Raw genomic sequence first — 21704 nt, forward strand, 5'->3', positions numbered from 1 at the left:
GGGCATGTGAGTGAGACAACCATAACATTTAAATAATATGTATTTCTGGGCATAGTTAGTTTACATATTGTTAGTACAGTTACACTAACAATTTACACAACACATGGCAGCACAGAAATGTTTCCAGCCTGCTGTGTAATAATATCAGCATGACTAACAGAAGTCTCTGTTTTCTGAGAGAAGGGGACAGCATTTACAGTTTAGCAGAAGAGAAATAGTAAGACCATCTCTGCTGGGTAAAGATAAGTGCTGAAACAAATGGGAATAAATAATAGTATTAGAAAAAGAGTCCAGGCACTCCAAACTGTTCAGGCACCTTTATTGGAAAACTGCAACGTTTCGACTCCCAATGGAGTCTTTGTAAAGAAACAAATGGGAAGGCAGGTGGGGTTTTATGGACTACATGCCGAGGTGTTTCACAAAGCAATGCTTGTAAATGAATACAGCTATAGTATAGATAGATGTGATATTAATGGAGGCAGCAAAATCATGTATAGAGTAAGAGACAAACAGGCCATTTATCCCAGAATTGGCCTTATCAACAGGAAGCTTAATGAAGCCTAAAGCTTGATATTGTGATTTCTGAATCAAACAATAGGGTATTTAATGTCTGAAAGTAAAAGTTGTTTAAACAAGTTTTCATGAATATCCATATTTATGTCCACATCTCATAATCATATGATTTACCATCTGGGGAGAACTGATCCCTTTCAAATACGGTGATGCAGAGAACATCTTGTTCAAGATCCTTGATGAAAAATTGGCAGTTGGAGTTCCACTTTGGGTTGAGGGTGTCTTGTATGGTCTTTGTGATATGGCACTGAGAACCCATAGTAATCTCACAGTATGGATTACTCTTTCCTAAATGAGAAAAACGTTTTTTATGGCATTAATTGAACCTGCTATATACCATGTGGTTATTTGTTAACATCAAATATTTGAGAGAATAAAGGAAAAAAAATCTATTTAGGTTAAAGAGAAAATCAACATAAATCTAATTTAGAACTGGTCATTTATATAATGCAATCCTGCTGGCAATATGCTGCCACCTGCTGTTCAATTTTAACTGCTGATCAAATGTAAACCCCATTGCTGTCCCATAATGTTGGTGGTTTTGCCTTGGTGCATACGGACAGCCCCGGTATTACATACATACAAATTCTCACTCAGGAGAACCCATTAAACCATTTTACAGGTACCGTATATTTAACAGATGATTTTTCCTTCATGGCTAAGATCTCTTTGAGGGTGAGATCTTTATGAGGCTACTAAGTGAATACAACTCTGTGAATGTGCAACAAGGATCAGTGACTTTCACAAAGGAGACAATAAAAAGAGTTAGATATATATTTTTTTATTGCTGATCATTTTAAATCGGAAAAAGGTAATTGTGAATCAAATGTACAAGGTTGAGATATGGAAAAGGAGGGAATGTAAAGAAGAGAAATAAGATTCATATACACAATGCAGGTTTAGAACCTATGAATGTGTTTGTTTTTTGTATTTTATGTTTTTTTGTTGTTGATTATGCTCTTAATGTTGGGATCTTTGAGAGGAGGGGCAGGGTTGTGCAGGGTAAACATTAATGGTTACGTTTGCATCTTTGAATGTGAGGGGATTAAACTCCCCTCACAAAAGATCTATTCTCATCCAGTTATTAAAAAAAAACAAAAAATAGGTATTTGCGCTATACAAGAGACACATTGAAAGAGTCTAGATACTTTTTTTCATAACAAAAGACTTCCCTAGGATTATGACATCCTCATTACAAGATAAAAGGAAATGTGGGGTTGCACTTCTCTTTTCACGGAACAAAGATCTGTGTATAAAACACTCTGAACAAGATACGTAAGGGAGATACATAATAACAATACGTATGATAAACAATGTTCTTTATACATTATTTAATACCTATCTACCAAATCCTGCAACAATGAAATTTAGATTTTGGAAAAGATTAAATAGGATAAAACAGGGACAAATCAATTGGATGGGTGACTTCAACTGTGTAATGGACCCTACGATTGATAAACAGACAAAAGACATATACAGTTGCAAGAAAAAGTATGTGAACCCTTTGGAATGATATGGATTTCTGCACAAATTGGTCATAAATTGTGATCTGATCATCATCTAAGTCACAACAATAGACAATCACAGTCTGCTTAAACTAATAACACACAAAGAATTAAATGTTGCCATGTTTTTATTGAACACACCATGTAAACATTCACAGTGCAGGTGGAAAAAGTATGTGAACCCTTGGATTTAATAACTGGTTGAACCTCCTTTGGCAGCAATAACTTCAACCATAGGTTTCCTGTAGTTGCAGATCAGACGTGCACAACGGTCAGGAGTAATTCTTGACCATTCCTCTTTACAGAACTGTTTCAGTTCAGCAATATTCTTGGGATGTCTGGTGTGAATCACTTTCTTGAGGTCATGCCACAGCATCTCAATCGGGTTGAGGTCAGGACTCTGACTGGGCCACTTCAGAAGGCATATTTTCTTCTGTTTAAGCCATTCTGTTGTTGATTTACTTCTATGCTTCGGGTCATTGTCCTGTTGCAACACCCATCTTCTGTTGAGCTTCAGCTGGTAGACAGATGGCCTTAAGTTCCCCTGCAAAATGTCTTAATAAACTTGGTAATTCATTTTTCCTTCGATGATCGCAATCCGTCCAGGCCCTGACGCAGCAAAGCAGCCCCAAACCATGATGCCCCCACCACCATACTTCACAGTTGGGATGAGGTTTTGATGTTGGTGTGCTATGCCTCTTTTTCGCCACACATAGTGTTGTGTGTTTCTTCCAAACAACTCAACTTTGGTTTCATCTGTCCACAGAATATTTTGCCAGTACTGCTGTGGAACATCCAGGTGCTCTTGTGCAAACTGTGAACGGTCAGCAATGTTTTGTTTGGACAGCAGTGGCTTCCTCTGTGGTATCCTCCCATGAAATCTATTCTTGTTTAGTGCTTTACGTATTGTAGATTCACTAACAGGGATGTTAGCATTTGCCAGTGACTTTTGTAAGTCTTAAATGACACTCTAGGATTCTTCTTCACCTCATTGAGCAGTCTGCGCTGTGCTCTTGCAGTCATCTTTACAGGACGGCCACTCCTAGGTAGAGTAGCAGCAGTGCTGAACTTTCTCCATTTATAGACAATGTGTCTTACCGTGGACTGATGAACAGCAAGGCTTTTGGAGATACTTTTATATCCCTTTCCAGCTTTATGCAAGTCAACAATTCTTAATCGTAGGTCTTCTGAGAGCTCTTTTGTGCGAGGCATCATTCACATCAGGCAATGCTTCTTGTGAAAAGCAAACCCAGAACTGGTGTGTGTTTTTTTTATAGGGCAGGGCAGCTGTAACCAACACCTCCAATCTCATCTCATTGATTGGACTCCAGTTGGCTGACATCTCACTCCAATTAGCTCTTGGAGATGTCATTAGTCTAGGGGTTCACATACTTTTTCCACCTGCACTGTGAATGTGTACATGGTGTGTGCAATAAAAACATGGCAACATTTCATTCTTTGTGTGTTATTAGTTTAAGCAGACTGTGATTGTCTATTGTTGTGACTTAGATGATGATCAGATCACATTTTATGACCAATTTGTGCAGAAATCCATATAATTCCAAAGGGTTCACATACTTTTTCTTGCAACTGTATACAGCCATATAAAATGTTTATAATACAATCATCTAGATTTTGTTCCTTTGCCCAGAGGATTTCCCTCTATGATACCTGGCGTATATTCCATACTAAAGCGTGAGACTACATGTGTTTTTCTAGAACCTATCTTGCTTATTCGAGAATCGACTACATTCTGATAGATATAAATTCCATAAATTCCATTCAAGGAGTCAAAAGAATTGACATTGAAGAAATCGTCAGATCGTCAGACATCGTCAGATCACAATATAGTCATTTTGGAATTAAAAGATACATTTATGGGGCGGGGCCTGACTGTAATGGCGCCCGGACGCATTTTCAACAAGCTCCTCGAGCAATACTCAATTCACCCTACATACCGACAGTATCAGAGATTATCCCGAGGCAAATCGAGCGGCTCAGGCACCCAACACCGGCTGTCCGGCTCGGGGTCGCTGTCAGCAGCCACATAAAACCCTCCGGACGCAGATCCATAAGTATGGCCTGGTGCACGCCGGAGATGGGAGAGGCGACCGATCTTCCTACCCGGCGGGAGCCGGCTACCATGCACACAGTACAAGCACCCTGCAACCCCCCCCTCTGGGCCGGCGGGGGTCATCCCGGCCCGCACCCTGGGGACTGCCCGACTGGTCTGAGAGCAGGCAGCACAGCCTCAACAAGCGACAGCACCTTAAGCAGCACTCCCAAAATGGCGGTCACCACGTTCTCCACTGACCCACAGAACATATTATCCAGGCTGGACAGCCTCTTTGAAGCGTTCTGGAGGAAGCTGCAGAACAGACTGCTGACGGCTGCCACACGAGTCCAAACCACCTACCCGCCGAAGACAACACCAAGAAGCCAGCAAGCCCGACGTGTGGTCCACAAAACCCGTAAAACGCGCCGCAAATGGCGGAGAATGCAAAACTTGCGGCGGCAGGCACACAGGCCTCCTCCGGTGACAAGCATCTGGACCTCCAGGAGGAGGGAAATAGTCGTAAACGCACACAGGGAACCGGAGAGGCTCTTTGCAGTCAGGCTGACAGCAGTCCAGTGCCGAACCTTTCAGATCCGCAGACTCTGGGGTGACTATGTCCTACCTACCACAGGCATAGGTTAAAGGGGACCAGGCTTCAACCATATTGCTTAACACTGCTACCAATCCCCACAGCAATCTAATACCATGGCATTCCTCATTGTACACCCATCTCTATACCAAGATTGACGGACTCATGCAGAAAGCTACCTGGGAACCCCTGGGGTGTTTCTAAATAACCTTTTTCATATCTAGCAAGTATTTTGCGCATAAACTTAAGCCTAGTAAATCGAATAGATATGTAGGCCTAGCTTAAACAGTTATGTAAATCATCACTGTATTATTGTATTATTTTCTTGTCTTCCTCATGTCTCAAACTTGTTATCACAAAAAAAAAAAAATGTGCAGTATTTTTTGACTACCCATACAAATTGTTTATGATCTCATATGTTGAACAAGTCAGTATTTACGCCTGTAATTCACTCTGCACTCAAAAATAAAGAATTATAAAAAAAAAAAAAAAAAAAAAAAAGATACATTTATTACAAAACGACTAGAATGGAAACTTTTGGAAATTTTTTATTAGAACCTACACAAAATAGAGAATATATAAAAAAATATTAACTTCTATTTTGAAGAAAATTCATCTAATGATTTATCTCCAGCTACAATATGGGCTGCTTTCAAATGTTTGATACGGGGTCATTTTATAAAACTAAACGAGCCTTTCTAACTAAAGAACTTAGAGAAAAAAAAACTTTCTGAATTATATATTAAGCTGGAAAATTTAACTCGAAGTAATAAAATGAATCCTACAAATAATATTTCAAATCAGATTGATGATCTTAAAAAAACTATTAATGAAAAAATAATTATTGACATCTAAGAAACTAGAGAGACTGAAATCCTTTCAATACCTTTCAATATTATAAGAGCAATAAAGCGGATAAGATGTTAACTAATACATTGAAAAGCATCCAAAAAGCTAAAACTATATCTAAGATAATTTACAACAATGAGACATTCTTATCCCCTGATAAAATTGCTAAAGCTTTTTAAAAAATTTACAAAAAATCTATATAGTATCAAAATTCTATATACTATATATAGATTTTTTTTTAATTTAACAGACACTAAAAAAACTATTTCTAAAACTAATTTTTTTTTTTTATATAAAATGGAAAATAAATGTTTTCCAACAGCTATATCGGAATAGAGTAGAGATTTGGGTATGCAAATCTCTCTTAAAGAGTGGTGCAGCTCAATTTTGATTTCAAATAAAAATCTTTACTGTTTGAATCTGGATGAACTGCACTATTAGATCCTAAACAGATGGCACTTAGTTCCCAAAAGCATCAACAAAATATCTCCAAACCAATCTTCTGAATGTTGGAGGTGTGGGGGAAAAGAGGCAGATTTGTTACATATATGGTGGGAGTGTCCGATAATTAATGAACTATGACAGGACGTTGGAAGAAATATAAATACAATTTTAAAGCGTACCATATCCCTAAGACCAAATCTGATGCTTTTACATATCAATATACCAAATACATAAAAAAAAGAGCTGATATTATTTTATATGTTGACAGCAGTTAAATTAACTATAGCTAGAAGTTGGAAAAACCCGTCAAAACCAGACTGGTGTCTGACTAAACATCAAATATGTCATCAACTATTAACATGTAAAAATATATCCCGACTACTAACAATAAACCACTCAGATATACTGTTTTTTGGGATGAATCAATAAGATCATTTAACATGTTATTGTCACGTTCCGTTCCTGGCTGCGGATCATTCTGGTAATGGCTTCTGGTATCCAGTACTCCTTTTGCTATTCTTGTTTAATATTTCTTGGTTTTTGGTTTTCTATTCTGTGTCTGGTTTTCTTTAAGCTGGGATTTCTGGGTTCATTCCTATAGTTCGTCCCTGGATTTCCCAGTCTCCAGGTTTCCTTTAAATGTTTGTTTTATGTGCCACACCCTTATGTTTCCAGCTTTCTTTATGTGTTAAGAGTTCCTGCAGGCAGCAGCTCAAAGCTTCTGTCCTTTCTTGCAGGTAAGTGCTATATATGTGTTCTTAATCTGTGGTTGTTTTAGCATACATTAGGCTGTGTAGGACCTGCCAGATATGGGGTACATTGGCATTGTTGGCAGGCTTATGCAATGTATGATCATATAGTGTGACTAAATCCCCATGATTTCCATATGTAGTACTTAGTTATTTCTCCTCTTGTTTTGCCTATGTTTTCTTGTCGTGTCTTAGTTTGTATATACCTGTCCATGTTCAGTCCTGTCCAGTCATGCCCATGTTTAGTTATTGTTCCCTTATGTATTGTGTCATGTTCTGGGTTTAGCTTCCTATCCTTCTCTGGTTCTGGGTTCTACTAGTTATGTCCTGTTTTCATGTTTGGTGCCTGTTCTAGCTTTGTCTTGTTTCTAGTACTGGATACACCCTTGCTGCAGAGCCTCCCTATTCAGCTCCTGGGAGGTCTGCTTATTTCCTAGCTCCTAGTTCCTTGGATCCGCAGAAGCTGAATCAGGGTTCTGGTTGTGGCTGCACAAACGCTGGTGCTCAACACCAGGGGGCGTGCGGTTACCCTGCACCAGACCCTGCTAATCCACCTCCACGCTGAAGACTCCCACATCATCAGTCATTATGGGTCCCGGTCCATGCGCCGCCACCTGGACACTGTGTCTGGGTTCCGGGCACCGGACTACCACCCTGACAGTTATAACCAATTAACAGGGAAATCTAAGGGAAGTCTAAGATAATGCACATAGAACTCTTCCCTTCCCTCTTAAACCTCTTCGATCGAGAGCTACCTTATTATTAATTTATTATTATTATTTGTAGTTTTTGTGATGTTTTGTGTAAGGCATTATTTCAAGGAAGGTAACGACGTACTAAAATCTAATTGAGCACGGAAATGTAACGTTGTTATATGTCTAGGGAAATGTATTAGTATATTTAGATATGTCTGGATATAGATATCTCAAGAATGTGTTTAATACAATTGTGTGTGTATAATAAGCACACAAAAAAAGGGAAAATATTCTTGATAACTTATATTTATATGTATTAATTATGTATTTATATTTGCTAAAATTATGAAATAAAAATTAATTGGAAAAAAAACTAAATTGTGAATCAAATGTAAATCTCAACTCGGATTTAAATTTCACTCTGAAGTGTTGCAATAGCCTACATTTTCTTCTGTTCTATGCAATCAGCAACAGATATTAACCTATATCTCAGAGATAATACGTCTTTGTGAGCAACCAGAATAACTCTCCCTCCAAGTGAACACTAGACTACTTAACGCAGTAACACAACATCAGCAAAGTCCAACAAACTCAATAATATACACTATGCAAAAATTATTTTATAAAACACTCCAAACAAAAAAAACAATACCAATATTACAATAAATCTCTCTCGTTGAAATGTGATTGTTTCACCTAAATTAATTACATATTTAGTGCCATTTTGTTTGGGTTTTTCTTAGCAGCGAACACACCACAATAAGTAAACCCTATTGAATCATTAACATTTGGTTCGTTATTGAGCTTTGTGATACCCAAGTGGGGACAGTTTGTCGTTCAGTACCTCACACCGTGTGATTCTTTGTGCACACACACAATACAACTGAACATAATAATAATAAAAAAAAGAAACAGTAAAAAAATGAACTCTACAACAGAAACTACTTGGTTATATGCAAATTATTCAACACGTTTTGCAAATGTTGGTAGATCTGTAATTATTATTATTACTGGCATTCCTTCAGCATCCCTTTAAGAGGTAAACACGCGTGGACCTAGTGTTTTAGTGAGAAGACTCTAAAGAGTGAAAGGTCAAGGACATCTGCCACAAGAAACGATAACATATCACTTACCATGAGATCGGCAAGGTTTCAACTCAATGCCTTCTACAATATTCACCATCAGTCGTCCAATGCCGGTGGCCCTTTGGGAGCGAACTGTGAGAGAAGGAGATAGGATATCAGTTAGAGCTATTCAACTGTGTGTGTGCAGTTTAGAAGGATTGATCTCTCCGATTCCTTTACCCAGATATGCTTTTTCTCTCTTCTTTTTCTCAGTCTCAATGTACAATTCTGACGCAGCTTTGATTTTCTGCACCCATGCTGTCCTGGAAAGAGAAAACCAAAGGAAAATCGTCAGGACTTTTCAGTATTATTTCACTTAAGCGTCGTAAGCAAGGAAGTGAACTACACGGTTATTAAACACGAAAAGTATGGTCTATCAGTGTTGTGGTCTAAAATGTGGTGCATAATAAAGGTTATAATTGCTGTGGAAACAATGGGACCAGCAAACACATTTTCAACACTTTTTGATCATTCCAGTAATAAACCTCTAGATTATTGTATAATTTATCAGACTATACCTTCATTCCATCCCAAACCAAATATTAAAGGGACACTGTAGACACTCTAACTGGTTCATCTCATTTATGGTAAACTAGTGGCTGCACATTCTAGATTGGTTTTTTCTAGGATGCACCCGATCTAGCCAAGGACCGTCATTCCATAACCAAGCTACAGATGGTCAGAGCTTGGTGCACAAATTGATTTTCAGTCCATTGAAGATACTGAGTGGCTGCTGGTATCGATATCTCTTCACAGTCCAGCTAGGTTAGTTAAGGAACCTCACCTTTCATTGATGCTCTCAGCACGCAGCGTGTAAACTCGGTCAATATGGGAAATGTGAAAAATTGGCTCATCTCCAGAGGGGTCTGTGGGGAGTTTCACCAGCACTTCATTCAGGAAAATAGGCTGCAACAGTCAATGGTAAGTCTTAGACTGATCTAAAGAATACTACACACATGTAACCACATTGGTTGGAAGGGACAGGTAGAAATGCATGGTTTGGGGAAAGTACTAGAAAAGGGTTATCACTGCTGCCGAGTATCTGTTTGTATTGTTATTTTTATGTACCAACTCATAGTTTATTGCAAAAGTTAATTTCATTGGCAGGTTTGAGTACAAAATGGACAGATATAAATAAATGTACTAAGAAAGAAAAAACATTTCCAATTACATAACTTGTGAAAATACCATCCTAATGCATTCATTAAGCGAAAGTTGTTTTGATGCTTATAGTGTCCCTTTAATTACACAGTACAGACACTCATTGGTTGAGTGTGGTCATCTGACGCTGTCAGCCAATTAATGACTGGCAGGATCTGCATCTGGCTTGCTCTGCAGAAGCTGGAAGTCATAAAGCCTTCTTTAGTGGAAACCTCGTGCCCGGCATGACCAGGTAAAAGGGTAAATCGGTCGCATAACTGGGAAACTGTGCCAGTGTACCCCTACAATCATAACCACTTTAGTGAGCTGTAGTGGTTATGATGGTTAAACCTGACAAAATAGTGCCTAAGATATACATCTGCACACTAATAGAAATATACATCAATAGTTATAGACATACAGAGAGAGAGAGAGAGAGAGAGAGAGAGAGAGAGAGAGAGTGTGAGTGAGTGAGTGAGTGTTTTTTTTTGTTTTTGTTTTTTTTAGAAATTCCCTTCATTCTATGGTCATTCCCTGCAAAGCCAGTGGTGAAAATGTTACTCACGGTTTTGTACATTTTGTACTGGAGGTTAGATTTTGGGCTGAACACCTTATCGGTACCGGAGGATCCTAGCGGTTTAATGATTTGCGTCAGCAGCAGGAAGTCATTAAACAGGAAGCCATATAACTCCTTGTTGCTCTTCGCTTTATAGAGTTTCCCACTGTGTAGAAACTTCCGCGGCCCCAAGCAGTTTGTAACAGAGTTAAATACTAATTGCTGGAGGAAGAACAATACACATATAAAATAGTATGCTGGGTTCTAGCGGTGGTATTTACAGATACAAATTAGGTTCATCAGTTAATAAGATGCTGAATTATCCTCTGGCATCTATTAGTGTTAAACTGACCCTCTGGTTCTTCTATTTTAATGCACACCCTGGTCAAAGAAAATATATTAATCATTTGGTGAAACAAGAGCTACTAATGGAATAAATGGTCCAAAACATTTAAATCAACTGCTGTTACATTACAAGTGCTATCAAGCTTGTGTAGCTATGGGTGACTGGGAGGTGTTTTTAGAACGTTCTGCACGTATGCTATTACATGGTACATAGGTTACACATGTTACACAAAGGACACTTCCCAACAATCTTGTGAATGGGTTCTAACTGCTAATCCCTTATAGATAGATCTGGGTCCAGGGTTCCCCCAAGTCTTAAATAACATCCTCCACCCTCAGTTCATCCTCTGATAATGTAATAAAAAAGGAAAACTATACGTGTCTGCTTATACGTTTAAACCCTTACTTTACGAATTATCAAGAAGGACAGTTTTATTTCCTAAACCCTGAATATAAATAAAAAGAAGCCTGTAAAATAAATGTATTTCTATAGTTACATTATACAGTAATGTTCTACATATAAGAAAAAGAAAAAGTAAAAATGTATATATAAAAAAAAAAAATATTTCTGAGTACCCTGTAGTCCTGTCCTCATGGTTCTCGTCCTTTCTCACATTCACACATTCATTCAGTGTCTCCTTTTCTAATAGTAACTCCTCCCCTCATCCTGTCTCAGTCGGAATCCCTCAAGGATCCGTTCTTGGTCCCCTTTTGTTTTCTCGGTATGCTGCCATTCTTGGCAAACTTATTAATTCCTTTGGATTTTGCTACAACCTATATACTAATAATTCCCAGATATATCTCTCCTCCGCTGTTCAAGAACCCGTCAACGCTTGCCTTTCTTCCATCTCTAATTGGATGTCCTCCTGCTTTCTAAAATTCTATATCTCTAAAACTGAGCTTATTTTTCCTACTCGTAATACTAATCATCCTGTTCTGCTCTCCCTGTAATCCTTGCAAGCTCCCTGTTTTGGGGTTATCTTTGATTCTGGCCTCACCTTTACACCTCATGTCCAGTCTTTTGCCATATCCTGCCAATTCCAACTTAAAAACATTGACCGATTCTGCCCCTTTCTGACGCAAAATGCTGCTATGGAGCTTGTTGATGCTCTAGTATTTTCTTGAATTGATTTACTGTAATTCACTCATAATTGGTCTCCTCAGAAACCAAAATGCTTTGCTACAATTGTAATGAATGCTGCCACCAGGCTGACTTTCTTCTCCGGTCGCTCCTCACACCTTGCCCCCTCTGTCCTTTCTTACACTAGCTTCCTGTAACCTATAGGAGTTAATTAAAAATGCCTATAATGCTCTAAATGACTCTACAACAACTGTTGTTCCTGTAATATTGTTTAATCGTCTCATTTATTGTTAAATTTCTCCCTGTATAATATTAAAAAGCCCTGCAAAATGCTATTTTAATGCCAAAACCAATGATAATGATGATAATAATAATGTCAGTTGCCGGACTAATTTACGGTAAATGTCACTCAGCTTTGGGCTGGTTTAGGTGACACTATCATACACTTTGAGAAAATAACGAAACAGAACAATTACTTGATCATTTGCCTAGACATTAGTCACAATGGGGATGTACTTGTACCTCAGACAAACCCTCACACTGAACATGAGCCTGAATCCACTCCAGTCGGTCAGAGTTTTCCTTCTCTCGAACCCCTTCATTGACCTGGGAACACAGTTCCTCTGCTTTCTCCAGAGCAAGCTTCAGGTGACTGAGGTCTGGATGATTCTCAGGAGTATTTTCTATAATCTATGACGTTAAAAAAATAGATTTACCTTAACATGTCATAATGAAGGCAGATATTACCAATCAATAAAATAAACCAAGTAGTCATCTTGACATTAATTAAAAAAAGGTAATCCTGCCAATAAAAAAAATACAGGTAAAATGATTTTATTTTATTTTCTACAACATAATGAGAGTAATTTTATTAAGACTGTTTGATGTTAACATCCCAGAAGGAATATTTTAGAAGTGAATGAGACTTAGGGCAATTTAGGACTAAGGTGTGTTCAATGTTTGATAGAGTTCCGTCAATTCAATCTGCCTACAGCGCAATGAAGATGAACACTCATTGGAGCAAATGTATCCATTTAAGAATAGCTGCTTTATCAACAACTAGTCAAGAGGTTAGTCAAGAGGTTAGTCTTGCAATACATCATAGATGTAAACTTTGGTTTTGCAAGCACCAAGGGTAGTTTTTTTTCTGGACTTACTGAATGAGCATTTCTATCTCTGTAAAACAATTCAGCCTAGAAGAATACAAAAAAAAACCTAATCTACCTCTTTAAATACCCCCAACTTTATTCTTCATTTCTCAATGTTTACAATGTTTAGAATTCCTGATATTATAATTTTATAGAGCATTACATTGTGAAGGAAAAAAAAAAACATAACAAAACAAAATGTACCATTATTCTTATTAACGTGACATTGTTAAGAACACAAAATGATGTGATGACTAAAGCACTTACCAGTAAACCAAGTGAAAGACAATTATGCAATGAACTCACTAACAATGTCTGCACCACACTCGTATTTATTGAAATCTGTGGGATCTATTGCCAATCAATATATATTTAAGAATTATTTGGTTTTCAGTATACAGAAATAACGTTCAGAACAATTAACATGTTTGTTAATGTGATACATTAAGGACTACTATGGATGTTACGTACATTTTTAATGATGAGAGGGTATCTGGTCACTCTTTGCATAGGTTTCAGGAGGAAGCTGGATAGAGGCATACCTTTACAACGAGGATCCATTGCCAACCTCTGAAAGAACAGAAACTGTGTTATAGTGGTGGAACAGTAAAATTAAACATAGGACTTACTATTCATACAATAGCAGAAAGATGTCCGGGCACACAAGGAGGGTTTCATCAATGTAGACTTTATTTGGAAACTAAAATTGGCAACGTTTTGGCTTTGTCACAAAGCTCTCTGTGTGTACCTGGGCGTCTTTATGCTACTGTCTACTGCAGGAGAATATTGCCATTGCAGTCTGAGTGGCACCAAAGATTAATTTCCTGTTACCGAGAACCCTTATCTACTTTACTGTTACTATTCATTCACAACACAAACCATTTGAAACCAAGATGCAACTCATAACGACATTATTCAAAACAATGGGATGTTTACCAGGACACTGCCAGGTAGTTCACTCCCTTTGCAGCCACTAAACTGGATGGAACTGTATAATGCCATAGTCTTCCTCTTAGAACTCCATAGTACATCCCATGGTCCAAGGGATTTTCCTCAGTGCTAAATCTCTTGCATCTACAGCTTTGCGATCCCTAGTGAGTATTCTTACACTCATTGCCTCCATTTGGACATGCCAGTGAAGCCGATTAAACTGCCACAGAAAGCTCTTGTTTTACAAGTAGCAAGGGGAGAATTGCATAAAATTGCACTAGAATTAACAAAAAGATAACCAATTCACATTACTGCCCAACAAGCATTGGCAATCCTTGGATTTTCTAAACAAAATACCCTTTTAATCTCCTCATTATTCAAGAAATTCATGTGATCCTGAATTTGGAAATAAATAGAGATGAGCGGACACCTGGATGTTCGGGTTCGCCGGGTTCGCACTCGAACTTGACCCTGAACCCGAACCCCATTAAAGTCAATGGGGAACCGAACTTTTGGGCACTAAAATGGCTCTAAAAAAGTCCTGGAAAGGGCTAGAGAGATGCAAAAGGAAGTAAAATGGGGGTAAGAGTAGGACAAGTGCCCTGCAAACAAATGTGGATAGGGAAATAACTTAAAATAACAAACTACATAAAAATAAAAAATAATAATCTTGAACTAGGAGGAGGTGGTGGATGTGGAGTAGGAGGTTGAAGAGGCGGTGACCGTGGCGGTGTAGGTGGAAGCGGCGGTTGAGGCGAAGGAGGTAGCAAACACTGTTTCTTATTTTGTATTTATTTTTTGTTTTTTTAATTGGGGTAGCCCCCAAAGCATTGGGACATATAAAAAAAGAAAACAAAGAATAAGTGCACTTGAGTATAACAATGGCTGGATGAGGCCGGTATAAATGTCTATTCTGCACAAGGTACAGACAAGTCTGGTGGGATCCATGCCTGGTTCATTTTAATAAACGTGAGCTTGTCCACATTGGCTGTGGACAGGCGGCTGCGCTTGTCTGTGATAACGCCCCCTGCCGTGCTAAACACACGTTCAGACAATACACTGTCTGCAGGGCAGGCCAGCACCTCCAAGGCATAAAGGGCAAGCTCTGGCCATGTGCCCAATTCGGAGACCCATAAGTTGAATGGGGCAGACACATCAGTCAGTAGGTGTAGGTGTGTGCACACGTACTGTTCCACTATGTTGCTGAAATGCTGCCTCCTGCTAAGACGTTCCATATCAGCTGGTGGTGCTGGTTGTTGTGGCGTCCTGACAAAGCTTTTCCACATTTCATCCATGCTAACCCTTCCTTCTGAGGTGCTGAGGGATGGCTCGCATGGAAAAGTAGTGGCGGCTGGGAACCACGTACTGTGGAACAGCCACCGCCATCAGGTTTTTAAAACTGTCCGTCTCCACCAGACTGATTGACAGCATTTCAGAGGCCAGGAATTTTGAAATGCTGGCATTCAGGGCCAGGGATCGCGGGTGGGTAGGGGGGTACTTCCGCTTTCTCTCCAGTGTTTGGGAGATGGACAGCTGAACGCTTCCATGGGCCAGTGTGGAGATGCTTGGGGACGGTGGCGGACGTGGTGGCGTTGCTGCCACATCCTCTGTTTGCTGGGTGGCAGGTGTCACGGTCACTCCAGAGGTGGAGGAAGAGGCAGAGACAGCAGCAGAAGAGGAAGCAAGAGGAGCCTGAGACCTTTCTTGTTTTTTGAGGTGCTTACTCCACTGCAGCTTGTGCTTTGCATGTAGAAGCCTGGTCATGCAGGTTGTGCTCAGGTTTATAACGTTTATGCCTCGCTTCAGGCTCTGATTGCACAGCGTGCAAACCACTCGTGTCTTGTCGTCAGCACATTGTCTAAAGAACTGCCACGCCAGGGAACTTCTTGGAGCTGGCTTTGGTGTGCTCGGTCCCTGGGTGCAGTGGGCAGTAGCAGGCGTACTGTCTAGGGGACGGCCGCTCCGCTTCTGCACCTTGCTCCCTTTTATGCTGTGCTGGTGCCTCTGTGCGACCACCGCCTCTTCCTCCAAACTGGACACGTCACCTGCATGACCTTGATTCCATGTGGGGTCTAGGACCTCATCATCATCCACATCATCTTCCACCCACTCCTCAACCCTGCCCTCCTTGCCGGTCTGCACACTGCAGAAAGCCACAGCAGTTGGCACCTGTGTTTCATCATAATCAGAGATGTGCTGCGGTGGTCCTCGCATGTCCACATCCTGACACATAAGTGCTTGTGCATCAGTGCACTCAATCTCTTCCACTTTTGGGGCAGGGCTAGGTGGATGGCCCACGGAAACCCCGCCAGCAGAGTCATCAAAAAGCATAAGAGACTGCTGCATGACTTGTGGCTCAGACTGCTTGGCTGATTAGCAAGGGGCTGATGTGGCTGCAGGTGCTAACTCTGAGCTTTCAGGAGGGGACCGGGTGGGAGACAATGTGAAGGAACTGGAGGCATTGTCAGCCATCCAATCTACTATCGCCTGTACTTGTTCTGGCCTCACCATTCGTATAGCGCATTCAGGCCTACCAAATAACGCTGATGGTTCTGTCGCCTACTCGCACCTGAGGAAGGTGTTTCACTTGTGCTTGTAGCTGGCTCAGATCGACCACGTCCTCTCCCTGCAACAGGAGCTCCACCAACACAAGCAGCACCACAACCAGGGCCATGTCCCTTATTTGACGCTCTCCTCATTCTTTGCGTTCACCCACCAAACTAACAGAGGGTTTACGTCAGGCGACAATGTAACCGCCAATAGTAAACAATTAAGTTCACTGACAGTAAGGCAGTGCCTGTGTCCTAAAGAGAAAACATTTCTAGAGGTCACATAACAGTGTGACAGGCGTAATTAATACAGTTACTTCACTGTCTCAAAAAATGTAAATTTGTCAACCAACAATGTAACAGTAGTATTTAACGGTTTTATTGGACTGCAAGAAATGCACTGCAGGCCGCAAATGTACTATTTAGCACCAAATTTTTTTTTCAAAGTGCGATGTAACCACAGTATTTGACGGTTCTATTTGACTCTCAGATATGAAGTGCATGCCCCAAATTTACTTTTTAGCACCAAAAAAAATTGCATTTGTCAAACTGCAATGTCACAGCAGTATTTAAAAATGCATAGATGTTGCCCACTGAGCTACCAGAACAGGATTAAAGTAATGTGCCTGGCACACATGCAGTTGCAAGTGCCCACCTAACAAATAGACTGCTTATTTCTCTGTGGCACTGGGCTCAGGGCAGGATACAAAAATGTAGTATAGCACCCACAAAAATAATCACTGTAGTTTGCAGATTCAACACCAGAATTCTTTCCTAATCTGTCCCTCACAGCTGCAGCATCCTCTCCCTACACTAATAAGAGCTCATGTGACACCAGCTTATATAGAGGCTGGGTCACATGCTGCACTGGCCAATCACAGCCATGCCATTAGTAGGCATGGCTGTGATGGCTTCTAAGGGCACACGAGTCAAACGCTTGTTGATTGGCTGCCCTGCAGCTTTTCAAAACGCGCCATTAAATCACAGAACACTGAACTCTAACCCGAACTGTTACTGAAATGTCTGGGTTCTGGTTCGGGGTCAAAAATCATAATGTTCAGTACGAACCCGACTTTGCCTCGAAAAAAGCAAAATTGTGTAATTTAGCAGTTTTTTCTAAATCAGTATCTATATCAACACCACAGGATAATAATTGACTTGAGAATATACAGAACCAGACTTGGTTCAAAGTTCTGAACAATCTTCAGACTTCACAGTTAGTCACTTTGGTGGTAAATTAGCTGTGGGAGATAATGTTGAGTTAATGTTACTTCAGACTTGTCTGTGAATGCCATAGAGTTCTCAATACAGTGATAGATCTATCCAAATATCTCATGGTGCGTCAGATATATCTGAATACCTAGAATTTAGAAGGAGGGACCGTGAGAATCTGCATATCGTTGGGAGGTTTTAAAGTGCATTAAATTCATAGCAGGAAGGCTAGCAGTCCAATACATTAACAGTAGCACTTACTTTGACAAACTCCTTAAATTCTGGCACCTCATCTGTTTTTTGCTGGATGAGGGCAGCACCGTTGAGCTGACAGCTACAGAAGCGAATATAGGGTTGCATATGGGGTAACTGAGCAGTCAAGATGTCTCCAATCATCTTTACAGGCATCTTTTCCCCAGACATCTTTTTGCGAACTCTTAGGGCCCTGTAATCAAATACAGAAGGAAATATTTCTGGATTTATCATCTCATACAATTAAACATACTTGGGTATTGAGGCATAAATCATCCACATTTCCCTCTGACCTCACAGTTTGCATTATGGCGGCCCACAAGTACAGTAAATTAGAGCCTCAGTCTGTGGCTAGTCTTGCTTTCCAAAAAAAAAAGAGATCGCTAAGTCCATGTTGGACATGTGACCGCCCCATGTGCAATATAGATTTTTTTTTTTTACAATCTTTAATTTTTTATTTTCATCATTGTTAACCAGACAGTTTGGCATATTGTTAAATAGTGAATTAAAAGCATTTTACATACAGTTATTAAGTTAACCAGTAGATTTACATATTCACTTCCAAAACTTAGCCCTCATTCCTGTGTTAAAGGACCACTATAGTGCCAGGAAAACATACTTGTGGTCCCACTCCCTTGGCGCTGAAGGGGGAGGAAGGGGTTAATCCCTTACCTTTTTTTTCCCAGTGCCGGGCTCCCTCGGCGCTGGGACTCTGCTCCCTCTTCTTCCGTCATCGGCTGAATGCGCATGCGCGGCAAGAGCCGCACGCATTCTGCCAGTCTTATAGGAAAGCATTATCAATGCTTCCTATGGACGCTGGCGTCTTCTCACTGTGAAAATCACAGTGAGAAGTGTGGAAGCGCCTCTAGCGGCTGTCAATGAGACAGCCACTAGAGGCTGAAACTGCTATGTTTTCAGCAGGCAGGGTTAATCCTAGCTCGACCTGGCACCCAGACCAATTCATTACGCTGAAGTGGTCTGGGTGCCTATAGTGGTCCTTTAAGTGGTTTGGTGGGTTCAGTCTGTGTGCGCTGCGAGTGCTGTTTTCTACTTTGGGTTAATTGCTAACTCCATGCTTGTTGGCTGGAGTTGCCTTTGTGCTGTCTTACCAGCGGGATATGGGTGGTGGTTGTGAATTAGGCGAGGAAATCAACTCCAGGGGAAACAGTGAAGGAACCGTGGGGGAAGGGAAGGAAACGGAAGGAAAGAGGGGGTGAGAGGACGAAAGCAAGTAGTATTTCTATATTTTATTGCCACCGCTGCATGCTTTGTCCCGGTTAACAACGTCAGTTCTGTCAGTCAGAGCTTGTGAGTGACCCCTCTCTAGTGTCTAGGTTTGCTCCCTCCTGGTGTCTTGATGGGGCTGTCATCGTACCCTGTGCATTGCCGGAGGACTATGTCCTGATGTTAGTGAGTGTCTAAGTCTGCATTCCCTCTTTATGGGTGAAGTCGGTCCAGGGGTACCATTTCAGGCCACATTTGTCGGAACTACCTCTAAGGTCTGCAGTCATACTTTCGATGGCATGTATCTCCTCAACTTTGGCCACCCGTTGCTGAAAGGTCGGCGCACCTGGTTGCTTCCAGCGGCCAGGGACTGCGCGGCCGTAAGTGCACTGTGAGTGATTTTTGTATGTCGACACGTGCTGTGTGGTGAAGTAGCATAGGAAGTGGCTAGTGAGGGAGGTCTGTCCGCGAGATTTCACATATTTTTGTGTTTACCATAGTCCAGAAGGGGGAAATCACCGGGCACGACCACCAGATGTAAAGGCCAGCCCTGGCCTCTTCGTTACAACGCCAGCAGTTGTCGGGGTTTATTCGGTGTAGCACATCTGCGGTCCTGTACCAGTGAGTTATGAACTTGTAGCTTAGCTCCTGGTATTTTGCTCCCATTGAGCATTTTGTGTTAGTATGTATATTTTATTCCAGTCGTTCTCTGATAGTGTGACTCTAGTTTCCCCTTCCAATCGGGATATGAATCCCGGAGGTTGGTTGTCCTCTCCCATCGTCAGTAAGGCATATAGGGCTGAGATGTCTCTGTGTAAGTGTTGCAGTAAGTCTCAAATTGTGTATATGTTCTGTGGAATTGTAGGTGACACTTCCTTGCCTTGTAGTATTGTAGTATTGTAGGTGTGTATTTGGTGGTATCAGAACCTCTCTAGGGCCGTCTGTCTGTGATCAAGTCTGTAATGGCTTTAAGGTGCGTTTCTGTGCGCCATTGGCGAATATATTTCCAGTCTGAGCCCTGAAACCCAGCTAAGTCAGTCGGTTTCAGTCCGTCTGCTAGGTCTGGGTTGTGTACAAGGGGAGTCAGCGGGGAATAGGCTGTTGTCAATTGCCTTGCATATCTGACCGTGCACCACACCCGGAGCGTTGCATCGATCCTCGGGTTTCCTGTTCGCAGCTGCCCTAGCGTTGCCCCATCGAGCCATAATTTTGCTGGTATTGCGTCTCCTGCATATTGGGTCTCCATGGGGAACCAGAGTTTAGTCGGTGTTCGGACATGCCTAGCTGTGATTCGTTGCAAGTGTGCCTGAGTGTTTCGGGCAGATCAACTGTATTTGGCGTATTTGAGTTGCTCTTCCGTTCCACACAAAGTTCCGGATTGCAGTGGTTATTGATTGGGTAAGGCCCTCGGAATCACCACTGGTAAGGCCTGGAAGAGATTAAAGAGTCTCGGTAGGATATACATCTTCACCGCATTAATGCGGTCAAACCACGAAATGTATCGGCCCGTCCATCTCTGCAGGTCGGCTTTCAGCTTGTTCAGGATGGGGAAGAAGTTCACAGTATATGTTTGCATCAAGTCTTTAGGCAGCCACGTGCCCAAGTAACGGATCATGGAGTTGTTCCAGCAAAAGTGGAATTGTGTTTGCAGATGGTCTTCCATGTTACGTGGGAGAGTTATGGCCATGGCTTCTGACTTATCTAAGTTCAGTTTCAGATTAGAGATCTGACCGTATCGCACAACGGGTTTTAGGAGGTTGGGGAGGGAGACCAGTGGGTTCTCCAGGAAGAACAGCATATCATCGGCATAAGCCGCTACCCGATGCTGCCCCCCGTCCAGCGTGGAACCAGGCGAATCCCCCGTACCGTCTCCTCCAGAAACGGTTTATGAGAGAGGGCAAACAGGAAGGGGGACAAGGGGCAGCCCTAGCGAGTGCAGTTTTGTATAGGGAACGGTGCTGCAAGGACTCCATTAAACCTCACTCTTACCGTTGGTGTCGTATATAGCGAGGCCATCCATGTGCGAAGTGGGGGCCCATGCCCATGTGTTGCAGCATTGCAGCAAGGTATGTCAAGTCTACCTGGTCGAATGCCTTTTCTGTTCCCATTGAGAGGAGTAGCACCGGGCAGATTGGATTACATTAAGGGCACGGATCGTGTTGTCTCTTGCTTCTCTACCCAGAACGAACCAGACCTGGTCTGAGTGGTTCAGAATAGATATAACTGAAATTGGGTAGTTGAAGCATTCAGGCAGTCTGACTGATAGTTCTGCAAGGGAGGGAAGAATGGGGGCAAGCACCGTTCTGCACCAGCAACTTTGTTATATACATACATGTGATGGTGCTGAGCGATCATTTAAGAGTTGCGGTTTAAAAAACAAGTAGCTAGAGTTGAAATATGCTGTTCTTTGTTCTCGGAGAATCATTCTGTCCAGACATATATCCAGTACCATCAACCTCTCACAGACTAGAAATCTTACTTGAGTAGTTTGATATTGCACATAATCAGCTCCTTCCAGTTGACAAAAATCATGGCCACTTCTTTCTCTGTGAGCAAATCGGATTCCAACAGGGGTTTCTGGAATGTCTAGATTATAAAGGAGAGAAATTAATTTGAGAGGTTTTAGTCTTTCCACTATCGTCTCAGATGTGTTCAAACTTTTTGTTTGTATGTCCTATTACTC

At 41.3% G+C, this 21704-nt stretch overlaps 1 protein-coding gene across 8 annotated transcripts in view; it reads right to left on the bottom strand.

The window, feature by feature from the left end:
* Positions 1-21704, bottom strand: part of ITSN1 (intersectin 1) — a 140573-nt gene that overhangs the window by 1328 nt on the left and 117541 nt on the right. For 7 of the 8 annotated variants that reach the window (XM_063447584.1, XM_063447565.1, XM_063447536.1 and 4 more), the window contains 9 exons: positions 21501-21607; positions 17807-17990; positions 13326-13424; positions 12229-12396; positions 10290-10502; positions 9369-9490; positions 8765-8847; positions 8594-8677; positions 688-861 (listed from right to left, as the gene is read on the bottom strand). In XM_063447584.1, the coding sequence (XP_063303654.1) occupies positions 688-861; positions 8594-8677; positions 8765-8847; positions 9369-9490; positions 10290-10502; positions 12229-12396; positions 13326-13424; positions 17807-17990; positions 21501-21607 (1234 nt within the window). Of the gene's footprint in view, positions 1-687; positions 862-8593; positions 8678-8764; positions 8848-9368; positions 9491-10289; positions 10503-11251; positions 11670-12115; positions 12397-13325; positions 13425-17806; positions 17991-21500; positions 21608-21704 lie in introns of those variants that run through there. The other variant, XR_010090429.1, reaches the window with a different exon arrangement.

This window comes from Pelobates fuscus, chromosome 1 (genome assembly GCF_036172605.1).
Source record: "Pelobates fuscus isolate aPelFus1 chromosome 1, aPelFus1.pri, whole genome shotgun sequence".
NCBI classification, from domain to species: Eukaryota; Metazoa; Chordata; class Amphibia; order Anura; family Pelobatidae; genus Pelobates; species Pelobates fuscus.